The 24,109-nt window shown below is 39.4% G+C and overlaps 2 protein-coding genes and 1 long non-coding RNA gene across 3 annotated transcripts; 1 reads left to right on the top strand and 2 right to left on the bottom strand.

The window, feature by feature from the left end:
- Positions 1-75: 75 nt before the first annotated feature.
- hif1an (hypoxia inducible factor 1 subunit alpha inhibitor) lies at positions 76-8,715 on the bottom strand. The gene is made up of 8 exons (XM_077582369.1): positions 8,278-8,715; positions 5,150-5,400; positions 4,744-4,892; positions 4,494-4,639; positions 4,131-4,237; positions 3,982-4,045; positions 3,532-3,642; positions 76-2,967 (listed from the first exon to the last, which is right to left on the bottom strand). Exons 1-8 carry the CDS (start codon positions 8,461-8,463, stop codon positions 2,899-2,901), a joined length of 1,083 nt encoding a protein of 360 aa, XP_077438495.1. The 5' UTR covers positions 8,464-8,715; the 3' UTR covers positions 76-2,898.
- Positions 6,380-22,117, top strand: LOC144061692 (uncharacterized). Its single transcript, XR_013296242.1, has 2 exons — positions 6,380-6,591; positions 19,693-22,117. It is a non-coding gene; the product is annotated as an uncharacterized LOC144061692 (long non-coding RNA).
- wnt8b (wingless-type MMTV integration site family, member 8b) lies at positions 13,432-23,049 on the bottom strand. Its single transcript, XM_077582370.1, has 6 exons — positions 22,886-23,049; positions 20,716-20,749; positions 19,683-19,821; positions 17,827-17,952; positions 17,384-17,526; positions 13,432-15,316 (listed from the first exon to the last, which is right to left on the bottom strand). Exons 1-6 carry the CDS (start codon positions 22,954-22,956, stop codon positions 14,747-14,749), a joined length of 1,083 nt encoding a protein of 360 aa, XP_077438496.1. The 5' UTR covers positions 22,957-23,049; the 3' UTR covers positions 13,432-14,746.
- Between the last annotated feature and the right edge of the window lie 1,060 nt (positions 23,050-24,109).

Below are 24,109 nucleotides of genomic sequence, written 5' to 3' on the forward strand. Positions count from 1 at the left end.
AAAAAAAGTACAGTGAGAATTTTTTTTCTAATCACCATTCCTGGTTTGTTGAATTTATGTCAACAATGTAACGAATTACAATGCATGAATCTGCAAACATTCTTTAATTATAGAAACAGCATAAAAGCAAACGATGAGTTCAGTTCGGTAAAGAACACCACCTACACAAGATGTGTGAAATCACAGTCATGAAAAAAACACGCAACTCCAAACTTTATGAAATTGTATCCATCCCAATGCTGTGAATTCTTATCCCAAAGTTTTTTTCCAGTGTGTCAAATGGTAAGTAAACAAAATGTTGAGATAAGTGCTTTCTTTACACTGTGTTGTAGTACATTTGCATAGATGCCAAATCTAGGTCCAGAAAGTAAAAAAAAAAAAAACTGCCAGAGTTTGGCTTTAGCCCCACGTGCTAGCTAGCCAGCTCCCTAGCAGGTAAACAAGCACCCGGAGAGCTAGCTAGCTAGCTAGCACGAGAGGCTAAAGCAAAACTCTGGCAGGGTTTTTACTTTCTTGGACCTGGATTTGCCAACTCTGCCTTTGACAAACCAAACAACTAGGGAGCAGCGTGTGAACAGGAAGTGTAAACAAGCAAAAAGGAGAACAGTTCGTTCCTTTGAACGGTGAGGTTTGGTGAAGCAGTTACTGAATTTACAGTAGCTACAAGTTCCGCAGTACCGCGTAGGCACCACCGAGCCAAAAATACGCCAGTGTTGTCTTTAAAATCGTCCGTTTAATAACAACAAATCCTGCACATGTTGCTATTACAAGTATATCACCATCGTTGTACGATCACTTGATATTTATGTGCTTTTAAGAGCAAAACTAGTTCAGCTTCTACTGGTTTCTGAGGTGTTTGGCACATATACAAGCAAATACAATTCTTCAAAGTATGGCTCTGCAGCGGTACGAGAACACAGTGTTTAAAAAAAAAAAAAAGACGACACACAGATCCTGTAGCAGTTCATGCAGCCTATTGAATATTTATATTACACACATTTCTCAACACACAAACCGCCATAAAACTTAACAAGCAGCTTTAAACCTGTTCATGAATAAGCCTTAAAAATGAGCCTTACTGTAAATGACTTTCCCAGCAAGACATAACCTGAATGTTGTAGTTGCTAAACATATACAATCCACAGCTGCAATATTAAATCTTTGTTCTTCTTCTTTTTAAATCTAAGTGTCCTTGCTAGTTCTAATCCAATAGTCCTTGAAGTATAAATCTAAAATGATTAAGAACATAACACAAACACGCTCTCGGCTCAAGTTATTTGCACCATCGCATACTTTTGAATATATGAGGCACCTCCCCCTCTTTTTTTAATCCCACAATATTGTTCATCATATAAATTACTGCACTTAGATTTATTACTGCACTCCCAGAAAGATGCAATTTTTGTTTTTTTTAATGTTGAAAATATGCAGCTCACATGAATTCAATTGCTCTTAACGCACCTCAAGGCTACGTAGTGGTATTTAATACTGATTAATAATCTTTCAAAAATTAACAAGACATTTTTACAATTATGTTTTGAACTAGATGTATTTATTGTGATGGAGCTGGAGGAATTTTTCTGCCATTTTAGACAAAACAAAAAGTAATGCACTGTGATTAGTAGAAAAGTGCTGCTGTCCATTGAAAAACTCAATTTTGTGGAGTTTTATTTCATTTTTCCATACATTTCTTCAAAATCAAAATTAGTAAGAAACTAGCAATTTGCTGTACAATTAAACATGTGCAAGTGTTTACAATTTTGTCTTGTACTTTTGATGTTTTTATTTTTAAGTGGAAAAAAATAATATTTTTCCATCCTTAAAAAAAAATAAAAAATAGTATGATACCAACAATTCGCTGTCCAGTTAAACACATGTAACTGTTTACAATCTTTTTTTTTTTTTATGATTACTACTTTTAGATACATTATTTTTATTCTTTATCAATTTGACAATAAATTTAAAAAAAAAGACATTGAGAAAAAATTATAGAATTGGGTTTTGTAAAAATGTATAATTTTATTCATTTGTCAAAATTAGCATTTTAAGATTACAATTTTGTTTTTGTTTTTTTTACTCCCTACATCAGAAGACGACAATGTTTTTGTTTTTTAAAGTCAGAGAGAGGTAAAGTCAATCGATTGATCAAGATCTTATGGTCTCATATCTTATATCCATCCAGTTCTGAACATACCAAGTGCTTATTTTTTGTACGATATCCTACTTAGCCCCCAGAAGATTTGTTCCGGTCCGCCATACAATTCCAACATATATCATCACATTTTTCTAATACATTTAGCATGTTCATTGAGCTCAGAGTGTTACTGAGTGTCATCATCAGGTTGCCACAGAGTACTGTAAGAGGCACTGAAAGGCATAGTAGTTTTTTTTTTTTTTTAACGCAACACTTAGCATGGACTTGACATTAAAAGTGAGTTTTAACTCAAGGACTCGTTAGCTTCTGTCAAACAGACACTAATAACCCGCCATCGAATGCATGGGTGGCGGGGAAAATACTAGTTAGACTGCAACACCCTAACACGCAGTGGGAAATTGTGAGGGTCAGCTTCATTCCTCACAATTTATGTCTGTGCTGTAAAATGGCGGCTTTGTAAAAGCGGTCTACTGACTCCTTCACTAGTGGTTTGTCACTGCGATTCCTCCAAAAGCTATCATCCACTGCACACCCTAGTCGCTTTTAAATGAGATATTCTGACAACACTGACTAACATAAATAACTAACAAAAAACAAAACACACAAAAAAAAACCTCTTGTTCAAGTACAGTCAACACCCATGAGATCGGCAAAGACGATGGCACTCTGAGAAGCACGACGGTTTCAAGATAGCCGCTTATTGCCATGCAGCGACATAGTCCAAAAGTCAAGACGGCGCATTTTCAAAGGTCGCCCTCCTCGTTGGGATCTTCGTATCGTCCCGTGATCATAGTTTTGAGCAAAGGTCCCACCTGAAGAGCAACAAAAAGCATACATCAAAACTCACAAAATCTCAATTCAGTCGTGATGGTCTTCTTCTGTATTCCATTATCAAATCTACTTGTATGTCTGTATGTAGCAAACTGCCCCCTGGTGGCCAAAGCATGCACAACAAAAGGCGCGGCACAATTGAGCCCATTCAACTATCACAATGCCCAACCGTCTAATTATTTACATTTTATTGAAATATGTTATTACTGTATGATTTTGTAAAGGACAACAATGGAGAGTGCTATTTTTTTTAAGATTTTCTTTTTTTTATGTAATTGATTCAAAGGGTATTATGACAACATCACAGACCCAGACATGTTACAGCAACACTTGAGAATTGTCTTAAATTGTGGAGAGAGAAAAAAAAGAATGTGACGTTGGTGAGCCATAAATATAAGCAGAAAGTGGGTTGCTGGCCGGGTCGCTCGTGCCGTTGGGATTTTCACGCAACAGGTGACCTAAATGCAGGTCTGATTCGAAATGTGGGATCTGCAAAGGAGTTCACTGTTTACACGATCAAAAAAGAAGAAGCGACGCGTGTTTACTTGTCGAGGGTCGCCAAGCGCTTCTCCCAGCATCTTCTCGATGTTCCTCATGATGGCCACCTTTTGGTGAGCTCGCAGCGGGTATTCTATCCTCTTGGGTGTGGGCGCCCCCTGAACACAGACAATTGGGATCATTATAATTTTAAAATAATTTGGGCGATTATGCTTTTTTTTTTTCTTCTTCTTCTTACACATATGGTAGTGCAGCACAGATTTAACAATACTTACAGGGATGTATTGTTTATCCTCCGCAAAGAACGACTAATATTACTGCACCTTACTGAGGAATGATTGTCCCCAAGTATAGCCGTATGTCTTATACTGCCCCCAGGTGGCCAAGACGTGCTCTATTTAATTATGCCATTACTGTATGTTTTTGTAATAGAGTGATATTTAATTAAATTCCTATCTCAAGGCACCACTGTATTTAAAACTGTTGAAAATGCATACTTTGTACCAGAAGTTGACTGTGATTGTCACGCCACCGCTCAGCAGTGATTCTATGTGATGCCACCTGATGGAAAAAGAAAAAAAAAAATGAACAAAACGCTTCAAAAATGAACAAATGTATAATTGCACACGTAAAATCAACTTCTTACCAATACATGGGGATGTAGAGCACGTCTCCTGGGCCGACGACAGCCTCATGGCCGACAACATTTTTAAAATTGGGGAACCTATTGTAGTCGGGGTTGTCAAAATCAACCTAGAAATAACAACAACAAAAACGTTTAGCAATATGATATAATATTAATCTGAGTGTTAAAGTATACCACACTTTGTATTTTATTATATCTTTTCATGGGACACCAATGAAGAAATTACAGTGTTTAACAATATTATTCTCCCTAAGTGAAAATTTCCAAATTATGCTCAAAGTTGACCACGTTGGTTGTTTACTGCCTTGAGTTGTTAATAAAATCTTGAACTATGGAATTTTATTTATTATAACCATCACTTACTTGACTCTGTCTATCACAGGGATGGTGTACGGGGTAAGGATACAGACACTCAAACTGGTCTGGAGAGAAAAGGAGGCATCTCTTGTGGCCTTTGATTTGTGCAAAGAAGTTCTGTTGCTCGTCGTAATGCGCCGGCGTCACGTTACCTTAGCGCCGAGAAAATAATATCAGGGATGTTGCACTATCATGAAGTAATTGTGAAGAAGAAGAAAAAAAACGCGTGTGAGGACTCGGAGTGAAACCTGCGTACCCTCCATGCCTATGAGCAGGAGGTTGGATGTCAGCTGGCCCCAGTTCCTTTTGGCCTGCTGCTTGTTGATCCAGTTCCAGTTGAAACCGAGAAAGTCCACCACTATTTTCTTTCCGACCGTGTCGTTGAGCGTCTGCTGGAGGTACACCCTGAGCAACGAAAGCATACGTCATGTAATAGGAAGGCTGCGACAAGTGATCGGATAATAATGTCTAAGTCTATAGGCTGGCTAATGAGTCATTCCATGTCAAATCATCTTGCTCCAATTAAATGAATGGAGATGCCATTAATCCGTTCAGGCTGTTTTTAAAATGGAAAATAAATTACACTCTACAATGTTGTACTTTTGAAAAACAGAGCGACAACATAATTAAATTGATTGTAAAGAATGGTATCTATTTCTCACCGCTCCTCCCCTCCCGTTTGCTGCACTTGCTGCATCCTTTCCACAAACTCGGAGAATTTCATCTCAAGTCGTTGGGACTTGGGGATAAAGTTCTCCACGTTGGCCATTTTCTTCTCGTCGTAATAGAGGAACTTGTGGTTTTCCGCGATGTAGACGGAGAAGTCACCGTTGCCGATGTTCTCTTGCAAATACGTGATGTCCCATTTGAGAGCAGGATACACAAGGTTTGTGTCCGTTAAAACAACCGGCTCCTGCAAAATACAAACAGTACATACATACTGCGTTTGTATTCACCTTATCACAAGACCACTACTAATGATGACGTAGAAGACATTTTCTAGACATTGAAAATTCTCTCGGACAACGTTTCCTGAACTTATTGTTGTCAAACGGCCCTCAAAAAGACCAGTGTGATAATTTTTCAAATCAATATAATAATCATAATTATACACTGTATATTTTGGATGGGGCTTCTGCAAAATGTGATTCATACACATTTTTTATACCTGCCACTGGCCAGGTCACTTCTGATGCTCATTTAATTAATTTTTACTATTAATAATAACTCATGAAGTGTTATTCTCTGCTCATAATGTGTTTTTTGTTTTGTTATTTGACGCATCACTGGGTACCAATTAAGTTTTCTAATTTAAATTAAAAATAATAATAATAATTCAGATCTTCCAAATATAGTTATATGTTGTATATTTATGTGTTTAGAAAGCTTTCAAATAAAACCAGCCTTTTGTTAATAGGCTCAAAAAAATAAAGTTACGGGAGTTTGAAACTAAGATGTACAACAACATTAAAAAAAAAAAGAAACCTAATCGATGGCCGTCTTTTTATTCAGTTGGCCAGAAATGGGTGCATTTTCACTGCTTTTTAAGAGTCATAACTTTCTTAACATCATCAAAAGAAAATGATAATTAAGATCTGTCTAAATACGCAGGTTGCATGTATTTTATATATATATATATTTAAATACCTTAACATTTCCTGAAAGCGATTTGGCAGCACTGTTTCAGGTTCAGAACAAACTCCGGACTGAGTTATGACGTTTTGACAAGGGAATAACATCCCGACACAGAAACAGCAGCGTCTCCACGGAGTGAGGCAAGAGTGCCATTGGACACCATTGGACAAAATTGGACGCTGCTGGCGACGTGGTCTACGTGACTACACGAACGTACAGCCGAGGCGCGCCCCCGATGCCGCTTTAGAGAAGGCGCGCGCACACTGCGTGAAAACACTGTTGTAGTGTACGTTGTGATAACCAGCGCACGTCCGCGCGACGTTTAATTTATGGCTTGGCTTGTGATATGACTGTACACGTTTTTTTTTTATTATAGATACACATTGACACACGGTAAACATTCCATGCGGCGTGCATGGGGCTTCAATGAATGGAACGTTACTTCATGATTCATCTGCTTTATCACAGAGTAAGTCCCATTCCATTCCAAACGGTGACTCGATAAGGAGTCGAGAAAAGTGAATTCATTTGTCGCTGTTTTTGTGGCTACAATGTGTTTAATTGTTGAATGTATTGCACCAACACATGCTATTGTTTGTAAATTGAGAGAGGCCTGGCACTATGTCGTGACGACTCCATTTTAACATTTTAAGCTAGCAAGAACAACATACAGATTCGTTCATTTTTGGCACCACTACCCTCATGGTAAATAATGTTTGCTTTTGTAGAAATATTGTGACAGCTAAATTCATTTATTACTTTATTATGGAGTTTCCTGTCCATATATTGCAAATGTATTGATCACAATGCAATCTTACTATCATGCCAAACGAGACCAACACAAATCATTTCAGACAAAAAAAATAATTCTATAATCATTCCAGTAGAAATGTCAGAAAATGGGCCGCATCAAATATTAATATTTAAAAAAGGGGTTCAATTAATAAACTAATCCAAGTATAAGAAAATCCAATCTTCTCCATCTTTATTATTCAGAACATTAGCAGACACGTGCTCTCTCACATCTCCCTGGTACTTAATTTGCATACACCTCAACATGTCTATGTCTAGTAACGCGACTTTCTCTGTTTCAACATTCAACATGCCATTTCTTGTTTTTCTTGAAATTGGCTGTTGTTGCCGCCAACCTTTCTTCTCATGGCAGAGTTTTGAAAAAGGCATGACTGGGACTGGGCAACAAAACAGGCTATCTTTTTCGTTGACTTGTCCCTTCAGAATGACAATTCCCCGAAAGATGTTATGGTGATCCGTAATGATTTAAGAAAAATAAATAAACACATAGATAACCCTCCAGGGCAACAACACTGCAAAAAGGTGGGGGTTGAACTAACATTCAATTTTAATGTCGAGTAGGGGGCCGCAAAATATCATCCTGTGGGTCGCAAATAGCCTTCAGGCCACGAGTTTGATACTTCTAGTTAATCAGAAAGTAGTTACAAGTGGCAGGTGTCTGTGTGATGAGCATTACAATGTGATATTGAATGTGATTGGTTAATTCTGAAGACAACCACATCTCCAGTTGTAAGAGGGTATGCACAATTGTGCTGTTGCAACCAACTCAACCCATAAAAACTATCTCAATCTGTATCCTCATCAATCTAATCAATGAGATGACAGGTTTATACGCATCCAGGGGCTAATTACTTTCTGTCATTTAGATCAGTTTAAGTTTTGACTCTTGATGGTGATGAACCCGTTGACGTGAGAAACAAGCCTTTGCAGGTCATGCTGCAGCGGACTTGGATGTGATCGAGTTTGACACTATTCAGATCAGCTTTTACAGCTTTTGGAATGATCAGTCATATAAAGTTGCGCAGCTATTACTTCTCGTACATTTTAAAACAGATGGTAAATATAACTAAGTACAAATCTGCCACCATTTAAAGTGCTGTAGAAGTATTTATAAAAAAAAACTGTGCAAAGGAGGAATTATAATACTGACATATACAATGGCAAATTGATGAATTATTATCAATAATTAATGCAAAGCGCATGCGAAAGTTGTTAATATGCAAAGTATGTATTTATGCATGATATTATTTGCACACGGAATCAAATAAAAATGCGTGCAAACTGAGAGGCGTGAATATGCAAAATAATATAACCGATTGGCATAATCGTGCATGCTTCTTACCTCGTTGTTTATGAGCATTTCGGCTCTGGGGTCGGTGTGCGACAGCCTGGGGATGGGCTTGGTGGAGAACGTATACCTCCGCAGCTGTGAGTCGTCCCAGGCCGGCTCGGGGATGCCAGAAAAGCCGGCGGTGGCGCCTTCGCTCGCCGCCGGCTTCTCAGCTTCTACGACGCTCGCCGCTGCCATGCTCGTCGTCGGTGGGTCGGACCTGCGTGCCCCGATTCCGCAGTTTACCTCCCACCCCGTCCCGTCCTGTCTGTCGGCTTCGCCACCAAACTGGAGGCTTTTGTTCTCCAGTCGCTTCACCGCGAAGTTGGTTATTGTACGTTTCTGTCGAGTTGATAATTCCTCAAATGATAGCGAAACGTCGCCGGGAGGGAGACACTTGTCTCCGGTTGTGTACTGGACTGAATGGGAGGTGTTTACACACCGTGTTGACATCCGGAAAACAAACGAGATTAACTGCATACTATGTAGCGGACATCCATGAACAATGAAAGAGCGCCACCTGGTGCAGTGGCGAGATAATGACACACTCTCGACACACTATCTGGACAAGAAAACAACACAAACCTGGCATTAATTAGTTATTATAATGGCTTAAAGTAAATAAAATGATTAATATGAAAACATTTCATTATATTGTGGTCTTCTTTCTACCATTAAAATTAAATACTCCCTGTAAATGTTTTTTAAGAAGTAAACAACTATTGATGTTTCAGTGTAATTTAGACATATTTGCAAATGTAAATACTAAATGGAAATACGTAGTTTGATACATACGAGTAGCAAGGGTAGAATTTAAATGGGTTTCTTGAACTTGAATTTAAAAATATAACTATATACATATTGTTTAGGATTTTTTTTTAAACACCAGAGCATGCTGTTACCTCTACTTTTCTTATGGATATCTTTACCAACCAAGGGGCACATTTTAATTGAACTGACTAGTACCACTTGACTGTCACACCCGCCAATGTGGGGCAAAATTTGTTCCACTAAAAATGCTAAAATAGCTATAAAACGCGTTCACCACAAATTACAGTGAACAAAACATTCCTCCATGTCAATCGCCATTGACCTTAATGTCTTTTTCTCTGCTATGTTGCCATCTGTGGAAGTTGAAAAAAGTCACAAACCTTTTTTGACTAAAGGCCTTTTCACACTGCATTTCGTTTTTTTTTTCCCATGTTGCTCATAGGCCACACGGGACAACAACGGAGCCCCAATGAATTGGCAAACTTGCCTATTATAGAAAACTTGCTTACAGGGGAGCCAACCAGGAAGTAACACAGAGACTTTCCGCCAGCCGCTCTTGTATTGGACAAGCCCTTCTAATACCATTGCGATAGCGCTCTCAAACATTTTTCGAGGCATTCACATACACAATAAATGGGATAGTGGACGGCATGCTGCACAATGTGTGCAGTGTGAAAAGGAGCAGAAAGTACAGATGTCTGCTTTTAAAAGTAGAGTGAAAGAAATTGTCAGCAAAATAAATACTCAATAGGGCTGCAGATAATGAATATTTTATTCTTCATTGAGTCTATTTTTTAATTAATTGATGAAGCAGATAACCTTTTTTTTTTTTTTTATATTCATCCCTGTAGTCAAAAACGGGACATCATTGCAAACTGATAGAAAATGTACAAACATAGAAACAATTACTGGTTTGGCCCGTAACATAATGTTGATCAATGTTTTGCAAAGTAAAAGGTGACGTTTTCAAATTTCTTATTTTGACTAAACATAAAGATAAGGAATCTGATTTGATGGATTGCTGTAGAAAATCTGTTGAGTGTCTTATCAGTCATTGATTATCAAAATAGTTGACGGTCCATTAGTTGTCGATCAATTGTTTAATATTTGTACTTTGTTACTTCCCACTACTGATGTACAGTATACACGTATGTCAGTGTAATGGCAATATATTTACACATGTACTGTATTCAATGCCTTGAGTTTGTCAAACATGGCCAATTGGGTTTTTTGCCTTTTAATCATAAGCTCCCAAAACATCCCCAAAGCAAGACAAATGAACACATTCCTGAAAGTGAAGCGCTTTGTTTGTTTCCTCCCTCTGTTCCTCAACTACCGCTGCGGGCTCCCCGGTGGGTTCCCATGCTCTTGTGTTTCCTGTGCACATCAGTGGGATGAGCTGAGCTTGATCCCTCTGATGCTCCTCTCCTTCCCCATTCTTGTGAGGATGAGCAGGGAGATTGACCACCCCGGTGAGCCCCCCCGCTATCCTCCCCTGCCCTGTAGAAGCTTGTGTCTCAATACTGACTGATAATGCACCGCTATTGTCTCCTCTCTATCCGCTCCGCTGCTCTTTTTTTTTTTTCATTTCAACTGCATAGAAGTTGAACGCAGTCAAACAGGTATTCGCGGAATTTGTGACATGGATTCCACAGATTTTTGGGTAATGGGAGCACATGATAGTGCGTCCTGCGTCCTCCCTCCGCTTCCTCATCTATGTTGGCTTTCTCTCACATTCATATTGACCCTCGCCCCTCTAGGTGTTGTAGGTCCAGAACCCCTAAGCCTTAAATCCTATTAGTCAGGGATTCTCTCAAGCATTAGAACTTGTTTAGTTTTTTTTTTCGCTTTGCTTGCTACCTAAAAATGAATCAACCATCTTTGTGTGTTATTTGGAATAAAAAACTATACAAATGAATGCGAACATTTTGAATAGGCCTGTTGGCTGTAGCATTTGTGAAGGAAAGACATTATATAGTATGGCACGTTGGGTTTGCCTTGTAAAAAAAAAACAACTTTTGTCTCAACATTAAGAAATCTTACCAATTTTGAACGACTGTTGCTAAAATACCAACAGTTAGTAGGCAATGCTGAAATGCTATAGCAACATAGCATACACAAAACACAAAAGCAGACTAACAAAAACGTAACTTTGTATGCAGGTTATTGTGAAAGAGTCAATAAAATGCTAACATGCTAACTGTTCTGAAGTTAACATTTAGTATAAATAGCAACTTGAATCCAGAAAGCGCTAAGGTAGAGCGATAAGGATTTTAAATGATGTTCTGTAGTTGGGTGTATTTTTGAAAGTGTTTTACTCAAATGCTAACAAGCTACGTGTTTATGCTAACATTTAGAAAGCTGGCAACCTGAATCCAGAAAGCACTTAGGTAGAGCAATAAGGATTTTAAATTATGACCTGTGGTTGAGTGCATTTTTTAAAGTGAATAGCTCAAATGCTAACATACTGACTGTTCTTATATGCTAACATTTAGCAAGCTAGTAGTCTGAATCCAGAAAGCGCTGAGGAAGAGTGAGAGAGATTTTAGATTGCGCCCTGTGGTCGGTCAGGTACGTTTTGTTTTGTTTTGTTTTATTTTGTGGGAGGATTACAGATTAATGGCAATTTCTATTCATTATAATGAAAAGTATGTGTGAAATCTATTTTACCTTTAGTTTATCACAGATCTGGGCCTCAGGGACACAGCAAACAAGCAAATTTGAAAAACACTTCTTCTTTTTTTTACATTTCAAAAATATGTCTGCACTTCTGTTCGAATAAGTACTTTTGCTCCTCTGGAGAATTGACATTTAGCAAACGTATCGCTCCGTGAGAAAGAGGCTGCTTGAAATCCCGTACTTCCTGCTCGCTGTCGTCCATCTCTTCCCCGCCACCTTGAGCTGATGTGCGTTGGCAAATTGGACATGGCAGGGCCGGCCCACAAACAGGGAACTTCAGACTCCTCGGTCGGAGGTCACGTCGCCCGCTGCGTGGGGGTAAATGTTTGTGTGTCTGAGTCATGATCAACATAAAGTGCTGCTTGACTCTTTTTTTTCACTTGAGGATAAATACATGATAAACGGGAGTAACTTTAAAAGGGGAAAATTAGAGTAGATTGCTTTTTATAGAACCAAGAAAATGGAGAAAGAATTATATTACAAGGAAACGTAATTTTAGGAGAATAACGTTATACGCTACCAGAAAAAAATGTGTATTTGACAAATAATTTTATCCAACAACCAATTGGGATTTTCCTGTTTCTGTAGCTTTAGCATTTAGCATATGGGTTAAAAACAACAACAAAAAAGCACAGGGCAATATGCCTGGAATGCTGCTTTTCATGAGTGATGCCGCATGGGGCTTGCGGGGGGTTGGGGGGGGGGGTCATCGGAGGAAGGAGGGGTCTTTTGATTATCATGATTTGCTAAATAAGATGTCAACAAGGTGTTTCCTTGACACTTTATTGAGCCAAAGGAGGAAGGTGCAGAAACCGCTCCCCCTTCTTTCTCAATGGGACCTCTAATCTTCTCTTTCTCATCTGAAGGGTTTGGCCCTAGGCTGCCATGCGCTGGCCCCTGCCAGGTCGGGCCTGGCACTTCTTCCACTAGCTTGGCAGGCATGTGTTTATAAAAGCCACTTGTTGGGGCACAATACTTGAACTAACTTCTTTTGAGGGAACAGTGTGAATCTGTGTAAAGCCTTTTCCCAAAGTCCTTTAGGAGGCGACGGGCCATTGAGAGCGCCCGAAGAAGGGGGATTACCTTCCTCGACAGCGGTGCATTTCCGAGAGAGCTGATTAGCTCCGCGTGCATTGTTAAATCGAGCAAAGGCAGGCCCTAGAGGAGTGAAAGGAGCCAAATAGGTGGGCCCATCGGGATAAAACAGCCGCAGGAAGCCTTGCACAAGTTTTCCCAACATTTCTTCCCCCCCTTCCCGCCCGAACACTCTGCTAAGGAGGTGCGGCGTGAAAAAGGAGATTAGCATACAAAATTAGAGGCGGGATGATTTTTATAAGGGCGACTTGCCTCATGGCCTCCTCCAAGCTCCCCCCTCCAGGCTATACTACTCTGTCTGGACAAAGTTAATTAAACTAGTATTAAACAGTAAAGAAACTCAGGCGTTCTTTTGAGGATTACCAAGACGAGGGAGGGTACAGGAGGGATTTGTTGTGAGGGCGAAATTGAGAAAGGCAAGACGGAGGGAAGTTGAAGGGTTTTCCTTTCTTTGTCGACCCCCCCCCCCCCCCACCCGGCCCCACCTTGAGGACCCTAACCCTCTTGTGTGAACAATGCGAGGAGTCGCGTTATGTTTACTTCAAAACGACAGTCACGAGATGAGGCGGAATGATACCAGGAGGGATTTATTATTCTTTCATTACAGCTGAATAGAAAACAAACAAAACTAATAACAATACAGCTAAGGTAAGGCAGTGCAATAAATTAACAATGTACAGTACAAAGTGCTTCATCTTATATACATTTAAATACATCAAGGGGGCAACAAACTGGTTGAGAAAGTCCTCCAATAAATACAACCACATAGGTTGTTTTGAAAAGGTGCCAAATTACGACCAACTGTTGCGTATTTTAGTTTAGCGACCTCTATCGGCCATGTTAAATAGCACAAAAATCCAAACGCGAGACTCGAACCCAGTTCATCTTAACCCCAACCATTACACCGTGACGGCAAATTGATATACATGTGAACACAAAAAAAAACCCACAAAGAGCATTTCCGGCCCGTTAGCTCAGTGAGATAAAGATTTGTCTTCCGATCAGACGACCCGGGTTCGATTCCCAGTACTTTTTTTTCGCTATTTAACATGGCTGATAGAACATGGCCGATAGAGGTCGCTAAACTACAATATGTAACACTTGGTCGTATTTTGGTAAAACGACCAATATGGTCGTTATTGTTGGAGGACTTGTTGAACTGGTTAGAATTCAATTCAGATCAATTGTCATGACCTGGATGACTTAAGCCTGTATCCGGAGCGGCTATGGTTTGCGAGGGTAGCGGATGTTCTTTCAAGGTCACAAAGACATTCACCAGACATTCGTCAACAGTTTTGATGATGGTGAACAGTTTTTCTTGCCACCAAGAAATTTTCAGCAAACTTTCTTGCGACAAGAAAAACAGTTTGCAACTATTAAAAACTGTTGCCGAACATCTTTGTGACTGCGACCTTCATCGAACCCTAACAAAAAAATCTAAATTCTTGCAACCCTTCTGGCTTAAGAAACAGACAATTCAATTGAAAGTTTGGAGTGATTCGCTCTTGAAAGACCGTTTCCAAAAAGTCACAAAGAATAACTTTAGGTGGACTTTTTGGACAATTTACTGTTCAACAAAGCTAACCGGCGTGTTTTGGGAATGTGGGTGGAAACTGGAGTACCTCGAAAGCACAGGCTAGCATTAGGAGAACATGCAAAGCCCAGATTTGAACTCTCAACCTCTGATCTGAGGCAAAAGTGCTAGGCACTCAGTCACTGTGCTGCCTATGTACCTTTTCAAACCCCTAATTGTAATTTTTTAGAAAAACCCTCCATTTTAAAAATGAAATAGCTCTCTGAATTTGACATATCTTTTGTCTTATATTTCAAGCAATTGTCTTGAGGTTGTCTTTTTTTTTTCTGTAAATGTACGTTTCCCTCCAGAAGGACTTTTTCTTGAACAGATGCGACTCAAAGTATTCCAGGCGGGGGAGGCTCAGTGCTTCTTGTTGGGCTTGAGGGTCTTACGTCGTCCGCCCGCGCTCTCGTTCCTCCCCCTGGCACCTCCTTTCTTCACGCAAAAGAACTTGGTCACCGTCTTCCTGCACTGTTCGCACTTGACCGCGCAGCACCAGTGGAACTTACAGTTGCAGCTGGACACCGTCTCAGCCTTGCGCTCCTCCACGGCCAGGCCGCACTCGCCGCAAAGCCTCTTGCAGCTGCGCTTCTCCCACTTGCTCAAGTTCTTGCCCTTCTTCAGGCACTCGCGGCCCTCCGTGCCCGGCAGGCCCAGCGTGCGGTTCTCTAAGCAGTAGTCGGGCGAGTCTTCCAGGTGCACCAGCTCCTTCCGGGAGATGGAGCTGAAGGTCTCGGCCACGGCCCCCCGGCTGGCCGCGCTGTTCCCGGCCCCACGTAGTAGGTCCACCTTCAGAGCTCTGTGGTACTTCTCCTTCAGGTAGTTGCCCACCTCCCTGAACTCGGGCAGCTGCAGCCAGCAGGTCTGCGTCGTGCAGCTCCCCGACACCCCGTGACACTTGCACGTCTTCTGCATGGTCCCCTTCACCGCCTGCAGTCGGGAGAAACGATAAATAGAGCGGTGATTTCCCACTGTGAGAGATCTTGGGGAATTATATACGCTAGTATAAAAAATATGCACGTTAGGTCCACTTGAGGTCGCCATCCTCACGTTCTACTAGAGATGTATAGATAACAGGGATGTAGCGATATTAACATTTCCACAACATTGTCGTCATCTTTATGGTGTTGGTCAGTTATTAAATTCATCTGTGTAATATCTATTAAACTGTAGCAGCACAAATGAACGAAACAGATTATTTCGCCCACATTTTGCATGTGCTAACAGTTAGCATCTGCTGATTCAGCCACCACGTACAAAGTGCTACATTGGGTACGGATTGATTCCTCTTTTGGTAGCCTAGAGAATGCCTGATCCTTAATTTAATTTTTTTGCCTCTTGTTGTGGGGCAACTGGTTCACAACAGTTGTCAATCATTGTTAAAGTGGCAGGTGCGTTTACTATCATGTTAAAATGGTTGCGCTAACGGCCATTTTGGGACACGTGACGTCAACGTCGGGATCTCTATGGCTAGTTAGTAACCAGCTAATTGTAAGCCAATCTGTATTTTTAGTGCTACTGGGCAATCATGCAAATTAGTGAAAAATTTACATTTAGACATCATCATCTGTGTTTTTGTTGAAATTCTTTAGATTAGATTTCCCACCTTCCTCGAATGCAACATTAGTTCTCTGCTGTTTTAGGCCGTCTTGGTTCAATGTTGCTATCATATGTATGTGACTTAGCCTTCATCGTAATATTTTTCCTAGAGTCTTCAGTGTTGAGTGTTTTGTTTCTTCTTTGTATCTGTTACCTTTTTTCATTTTGCTCCCTATTTTGACACAAATAGACCTTTTCATAATGTTCATTAACAGGCGCCGGGATACTTCCAGGAGGCAGAAAGTGAGCGACTACAACTGACCTGAACTATAAAAAAAAAAGCTGTGTTAGGCTACCAGATATATCATTCTGTTTCTTTAGACAATTTATTCCAGTGGAACCTGCGGCTGAGGAGATTAATCAAGTGGATGTCGTAAATAGTTGCACAGATTAGATTGCAAGACTGCCTTGAGGTAGAGTTGCCACTTTTAAAGGGACAGACTATGTACCAAAACTCCATCCCAAACCCAAGTGAAAAGTGAACAGACATTGATGATGTTCAATGTCCCCAAACTGGGGTCTTTTCAAACCAATGGATTGTGTTGTCAACATGGCATACTCAAGTAAAACAAAAGCATGAACTCAATAGTAAAAGAAAAAGGTGATCGCCTCAAGGTCCTCGGTTGTGTTTTTGTTGTCGTCTGCGCTTCCTGACTTTAACCAACACAAAACATCTGTCGCTTGAAAAGAGGACGTCCTTTTTCTTTTTGTCAGTCCAAAAGTTTCACATCGAGTACCCGTCGTGCCCCCCCTTGAAGAAACGGGAGTATTTATTTAGCCTGTTCATTATCATCATGTTTTCCGAGAGTGACGAGACCCAATGGAGAGTCCCATTGAGTGGGGTTATGAAAAAGGAGTTTTTTTTCCTCCTCTTTCTGTGCCCATTTTTTTCTGTTACAATGATGCTCCAGGTGCCGTGGGGATCCCGGGGCCCGACGGGGGGTTGCAAAGGCACCGTCAACAAAGAGCACTTCAGCTGCACGCCTGTGGTCCCCTCAGACTACCTCCGGAGACGGACAAAGACCAACATAAATGTGGGATCCTTATTGCAAGAATAAAACTAAACACTTATTTAAAAAACGGGGGGATAATACGGGACGGCGCGCAATGTCTGGCTCCCCTGGATCTCCAATTAGGCTTGCACGCCGGCGATCCTGCGATTCTCGAGTTGAGGGATTGTCATTCAGAGCTGGTAAATAGGCCCTTCTGGTACAGCGAACACACTGTTCGGGGACGAGTGGCACCTCACTTATAGCCGTGTGAAAGGGGATGCTTGGGTGGCACACTCGCATAGACGGGTGGGGGACGGATGTAATGAAGGAGTCCCGAAAATATCAACATCTCAATATCGCTTGGGTACAAAAAAACCAACAGACATCAGTGGATGTTAAACCGTACCTTCCTGCCAGCTTCGTTGTTGTGCAGATTCATGGCCGCTCGGGCGTCCTGGCCGGTCTCCAAAGCGTCGACAAATTGTTTGGCGATGGCCTCGCCGAAGCCTACGTTGTCGCTGCAGCCTCCCCATAACCAACCGTGACCACCTGGAAGAAGAAAAAACACATTTACTGGCAATGAGATAAAATATCAAGATAGTCGAGTCATTTTTATGTCTTCTATAATCTTGGAGTTCCTTTTTTTGGTTCTTATACCCTCAAGTCTTTACCGTTAATGCCACTGGAGAATACCTCATTATGTTGTTGCAATACACAAGAGGAATCTGTGATCTTAAATGCCAGCCATTTTGAATTGAATGTTATTTCTGAGATATAATGAATTTGTGATAGCGTCCTAACTATTGCATGTCTATTAAAATAATGGCAAAGGCATCAAGTGGCTCTTACCTCGTTGTCCGTTCCGGCTGTCGTCGCAGCCACAGTTGTCGAAATCCCCCAGACTGCAGTTTCTTGTCAGCGTGTACATTACCCCAGCTGAGCTGATTGCGTGCACGAACGCTGTCTCCCGATTGGCTGGAAGAGAGACCCATTTAAACATCACGTGAATACCGTACTAGAGCCCACTATAATGCTATTTTTAAACACTGTAAATGGATTTGAATACACGCAAAAAATAATGTCAGCATAGCATGTATGGAAATAATAGAGATCTTGTACACCAGTAAGGAGGGGATTGGGTTTAAAAATGTGACTAAATTAGGGATCGGGAAAACATACCATGAATAAGAGGGAGTTTCTGCAAATAAAGCGGGATAGTTCCCACCCAAAATTTACATATAAGTCTATCTGTGAATGCCAAACCGTGAATATGAAATATTTTTATAAAGAAAAAAATCTTTTTTAAGCACTTTTTATTTATTTTTACTTTATTTTTTTTAAGTAATGATTTGAACTATATGTAACTACTGTAATCTAACCAGATTATTAAAATTGTGTATTTAATATATTCCACATTAGTTAATTTTGTTCATATTTTTTATTAAAAACATACAACTAAGGCAATAATAATAAAAAAAAACAAAAATATATATATAGGCATTCATTTTTGTAATAATAGTTTTGATATTTTTTTGTTTTGTTTTTCAGTTCTATATTACTACTGCAAACTACAACCACATTAAAAATATTTAAAAAATTAAGTAATCACAACGAATAGATAGACCGATGTGGGGGTTTCCCAGGGTTGATACCAATACCAATGATTCTTAGTAAAGGAGGCTGACATTTGGAGCCGATATTCATTTTCACTAAAAGGGAAGATACTGTATATGTATCAAAATTCAATGCAAACTCCAACTATTGATGATTATTTTAAAGCATATGCTAATTGAACAACTTTTTAAAATGACAAAATATTGTTTAGTTTTATTTTAATCTTAGTCAATTTGTTTTAAAATTCTAACAAAATGTTCAGGGAACTCCCAGGTTCATTAACATGTCTTAAAAAGTCAAATAAAAATGTAAACAATAGCTCCCTATTGTATTCTACAGTATATAACATTTTCTAAAGTTTTAAATTTTCTGAAATGTTAAATTCATTCAGTTTTAAATTAATCTATTATCGTCCGTATGATTCTTCAAAAAGGCCCATGCCGATATTCGTCAAAATGCTGAATATTGGCGCCGATAATTGGCCCGGCCGATAATCGGTCCATCCCTAATCACGTTAATTAAAACCGAGCATTAATTCATTTGTGCAGCAGAATTGCAAAACAGCGCTTTTATTGCAGCTCTCTATTGTTCCTCATAAAATGTCTGCTGAATTTAATTCCATGTGCAAAGCAGCCAGCTTTCTTCCTGATGCTAATTGGCTTTGTGCGTTGCATTCACGACCAGCAGTGATCCAGTGAGAGTGTTGGACGAGTGTGTTTGTTTTGGCACGTGTGACAAAAGGGAATGCAACAGTCCCATACTGGAAATCGCGGCTGTGAAAAGCTCTTTCAGCATTTGGTCAATATTGGTCCATGTACTAGTATGCTCCTTGTCCAATTCAGCGCACTATATTGTCTTACTATAGAGGCCAACTTTGGTATACTATTCATGTGGTAAAACTATGCACGAGTTGACAACTGTGTGGTATTAGTCCTAGTGGAACATCATATAATTCTACTAGTTGTTTGACTATTAGTATGCCAAAATTGTCGTTCTATTGTTCAGACATGTCACAGATTAATGGGAAAAAAACACATTACTAGTAACCCAGTTGTCCTACTAGTGCTCTGAATTGTCTGCTCTGCACTTACCGCTGCGCAGGCTGCTGTGCGTGGACAGCTGCAGCGCTCTCTCGGGGCAGTTCCAGCGATCCCATGCAAACTGGTACTTGCACTCCTCGATGCCGCTCTGGGCCCCCGCCGCCACACTGCTGGAGTAGATCAGGTACGCCTGCACGAGACACAATCTTCATCGCGTGCAGTGCCGCCTTGAGATTTGCATGACTTTTACCGTATACGTTCGTACTGTGATGCCCTTGCATTTGGGAAAGGAGAGCCACAGTCGCCAGTTTGTACTTTTTTGACTATTTATTAAACACGCAGGCCCCCGCCTCTTAAAGGCATGTGATTGTGGGCAAAAGCTACAATTTGTACAGTATATTTAAAATATTTTATGAAATGAATGCAATCTGTGGACGACTGAAAATAACACCGCAGTGTTTCAAGTGCTCAGGTAAGGACAGTCAAGGCTCACCTGTTTTAGGCACTGTGGTGTTATTTTCAGTTGCCAGCAGGTGTCAGCACAAGGCAAAATGGCCGCCCCCTGAGATGGCTAAAATCGTCTTAGTTCATATTCCACAAACACAATATTAATCAGAATACCATGTTTGCACGTAGAACGTTTTTTTTACTTGACTTCTCTTATAAGAGGTGTATCAAACGCACACGATGAGCGTGTGAATGATCATACAGCTAATATGTCTCAAGTAGCTTTTTTTCCCCTGAGGTAAAGTGTAGCACCTCACACACTGACACACTCACGCACACACCTACACACGGGGGCCCAGGGTCTCGCTAATGATGACCACCCACTAAAGCAATAGCCGCCCTTGCCTCTTAACACATTCACCCGCTGGTACACACACACACGCACACACAACCTCTCAATAAGGTCAAGTGTACGCATGCAGGAGGGGAAAGAATGAGGCTGCATTAATCCTACACAGGTACCACACAATAAGATGCAAAGGAGGAAGAAACACACACACAGAGTGAGGAAAAAGCCAAAGCAGGAGCATGTTTTCTCTGGGGATGGGAAGTAGAGATCAAAAGGAAGTTGGCTTACCTTGGGTCCAGTCATCAAGAAATTATTCACTGACCTGGAAAAGGAGACAGCTTATTCAACTCCGGGAAGCTCAGTGTCCATAACACATTCCGCTCATTAGCGCATGGGAAACTGTCACACACAACCGATACGGACGGAAATATCCCATAATAGTCATTGCGGATGCTATTTTGATACAATTCAATGACAAGTTACATCCATCGGGAAATGAATGGGGGGTTGTGGGGAATCATTTCAAGTCGTTTGGAGTGGGGAAAAGTAAAGTTGTTTTGCTATGCAGGATAGTTTATTAACAGCAAATGAACTGTATTAAATCTAAAGTAACCCCCAAGTTTTTAATATGCTACATTGACCATGCTAATAATTCAAAACATTTGCATCTCAAATCTTGTTTCCCCATTGAAATGAATGGTGATGTGATTAATCCGTTCCAGTCACCCTCCAAAAAACAAAAAACTATTTGTGTAATATGTTTCTTAATAAAGAAAATAACACTCTATAATATTGTACTTAATAAAAACATAAAGTAATAATATAATTAAATAGAATGGGATGCAATAAACAGTTTGTGCGTCATGATTGGACATAATAGGGATGGTGACTAAAATTGAGAAACCAACACGCCATTAAAAACAAAATCATCTTAACATAACATTATATATATATATATATATATATATATATAGCGTAACATATCAAATCAACATACAAGAAATAATCTGTAGTTATTGTAAACTAAAAAAAAAGAACCTTTCCATAGGTTGACGCTGTTCCGTTGTGTGTCCAATACCGTTCAGATTTGTTTTCAAAATAGTGAATATGAGGCTTTGTAACATACTATAGAGTGAAGATTAAATGTATTATACTGTAAGTGCACTCCATTTACCATTATGATCAAATTACCTTTATGATTTTTCATTTTGTGGATATTTTTTTCACAAATCGATACTCTTGGTCAGTCCACACGTGTGTGTTATTTTATCAATATTATTTATTGTTAAAGATAAATAAGTAAAATAAACACTGTAAATGTTGAAAATGGCTCTCTGTTTTTTTTATGATTATGATGTTGATGGTTTGACAAACAGGCCATTTTTTGTTTGTTTTTTGTTTGTTTGTTTTTTTAAATAATAAATATTGGCAGTAAGAGGATTCCGCATGACACCAGCAAAAAAATGTTTTATTAGTGAATACTGGCCTTAATAGTTTACACTCACTTTTGAATAGATTTGTTTTACTGTTTTTTCCCTCTTTTTTATTTGTCTTCATTTTGATTTGATCTGCTTTTTCTTAAATTAACTAAAACGTAATATATTGTGTTTCTGTATTTTAACTGCATTCTATAATTATGCAAATCACTTTGCAAGATCTTTATGTGAAAAAATAAATCAAATGCAGCTTACTTATTTACTTGCTTACCTTCTTACTTGCTTACCTATTTATTTACTTAAATATACTTACTATTTACTTGTTACTTACCTATTATACCTATATACTTACTTACCTGTTTTTTGTATTACTGCACATAATTTTTTGCTAACTTACTGACTTTTTAATGTTTTACTAAAACTTTTTTTTCTTATTCACTTATTTATGTTTAACTTAATTTTTACTTAGTTACTTTTTCACTTCGTTTTTGTTACTTAATTGCTTAGGCCTACTAGGTATTTTATTTGCTTGCTTATACTTACAGACTTATTTGCTTACTCATTTACTTATTCACTTATACTCACTTACAAATTACAAAACAACACCATTTTAACTTAAACACTTGTGTTATTCATGTTTTAAATGTAGTTAATTGATCATGTAATAAAACGTGCATTTACGGTACTTTATGTATTTGAGGTTTCAAATCATACCTTTTCAACATATTTAATTGGAACGAGTTACACATTCAGAATATTTCATTTTCTGCAAAACTCTAATTAACAATATTTGCATTGGCAATTTGTGAGTTATGTTTGTTCAGTTCCGTTTGTTTAATCCAAACATTATAAACAGCAAAACCAGAGCAACTGATCATTTTTTGCAGTGCTCTCTACAAAACGATTCTCTGCTAACTTTTAACACAACACCCCCTCCCTCCTCAAAAAAAAAAAAAACCCTGCATGCAATTTAATGCAAAATGCGCATAGAACACAGAGTAAGTGGATCGGCTGGAACTCACCAACAGCAGTAGGACCTCATGTGCGCCAGCAGGATGAAAATGTAGAAGCAAACCTCCCAGTGCATGAACATGCTGACAGGTGACCAAGGAGATGGAGACTGAAGCTCGGACGGAGCTTCTTCTGCAAAGTGGAAGAGGAGGATGAGGAGGGGGTGCAGCTCTGAAATGGAGCCACTCTCTTCCCCAACAAGAGATTATCTGCTTAATTAAAGATTGCCCCCAACCCTTCCACCCCGCCTCCCCCTTCTTCTTCTTCTTACCCGCGTGGCCAATCCCATGAGTCCCAGTGGTGGTGGTGAGAGGAGACTGAGATGATCAAAAGGGGCACCCTGGGCCTCGAGGGACGATCTGCTTAATCCACCACTGAAGGAAAAAGTGCAACACTCGAAACAACTAAAGTCATCCGAGTGATTGTCGGGAAGAGACGAACATGCTGGTTGGGTTAGATAAAACACAAAATTGTGATTCAATCACTGTTGGTGACGTTTCACAGTGGTAAAAATGTTTTTCTCAATCCCATATTTGCTGTTGAGAGGTTCGTGGCTCGTCGTACGCGTGGATTGGCAAATAGAAAAAACACAGCAGGTTCTCTGTTTATGACGGAGTCCATAATTTTACATTTTATTTCTTTACGTCAAAATTATTTTTTAATTGTGTATTTTTGATGTCTCTGTATTTCTTATACAAAACGCATTTAGCATTTTTGTTATTCTAGTTGTTGATTGGGGAATTCAATTTTCTCAATTTTCAAAATTCCTACAACAGCAATTTAACATATTTAAATTGTTTTATATTATTATTTTTTTAAATATTTATTTATTTATATATATATATATAATAAGTTATGTTATTTGGTTGAACTTTATTTGCTTAAAAAATAGGCCTACTATTTATTCATTTTTAAAAACACACACAAAAAACGTAAATGATTATTTGAGAATTTCGCAGAATTATATATATATAGGTCACAAATTAGAAGGGCGTCCTCAGTTTACGACAGTTCATTAATCGTCAAAGTCGACGAATTTGTGCGAATTGAATTACGTAGGTGTGTGTGTGTGGGGGGGGGGGGGGGTGGGTATTTGACATAACAACATATAACAAACACTTCTAGGATGAGGCAATACTATAAAACGATCAAATGAGAATAAATTAATCTGTGAGTGTTCGTAAACTCGAGCATGGATGAGGGGCTCATTCATTTGCCCAAATAAATCCCGTCAT

This window comes from Vanacampus margaritifer, chromosome 12 (assembly GCF_051991255.1).
Source record: "Vanacampus margaritifer isolate UIUO_Vmar chromosome 12, RoL_Vmar_1.0, whole genome shotgun sequence".
In the NCBI taxonomy this organism is placed as follows: domain Eukaryota; kingdom Metazoa; phylum Chordata; class Actinopteri; order Syngnathiformes; family Syngnathidae; genus Vanacampus; species Vanacampus margaritifer.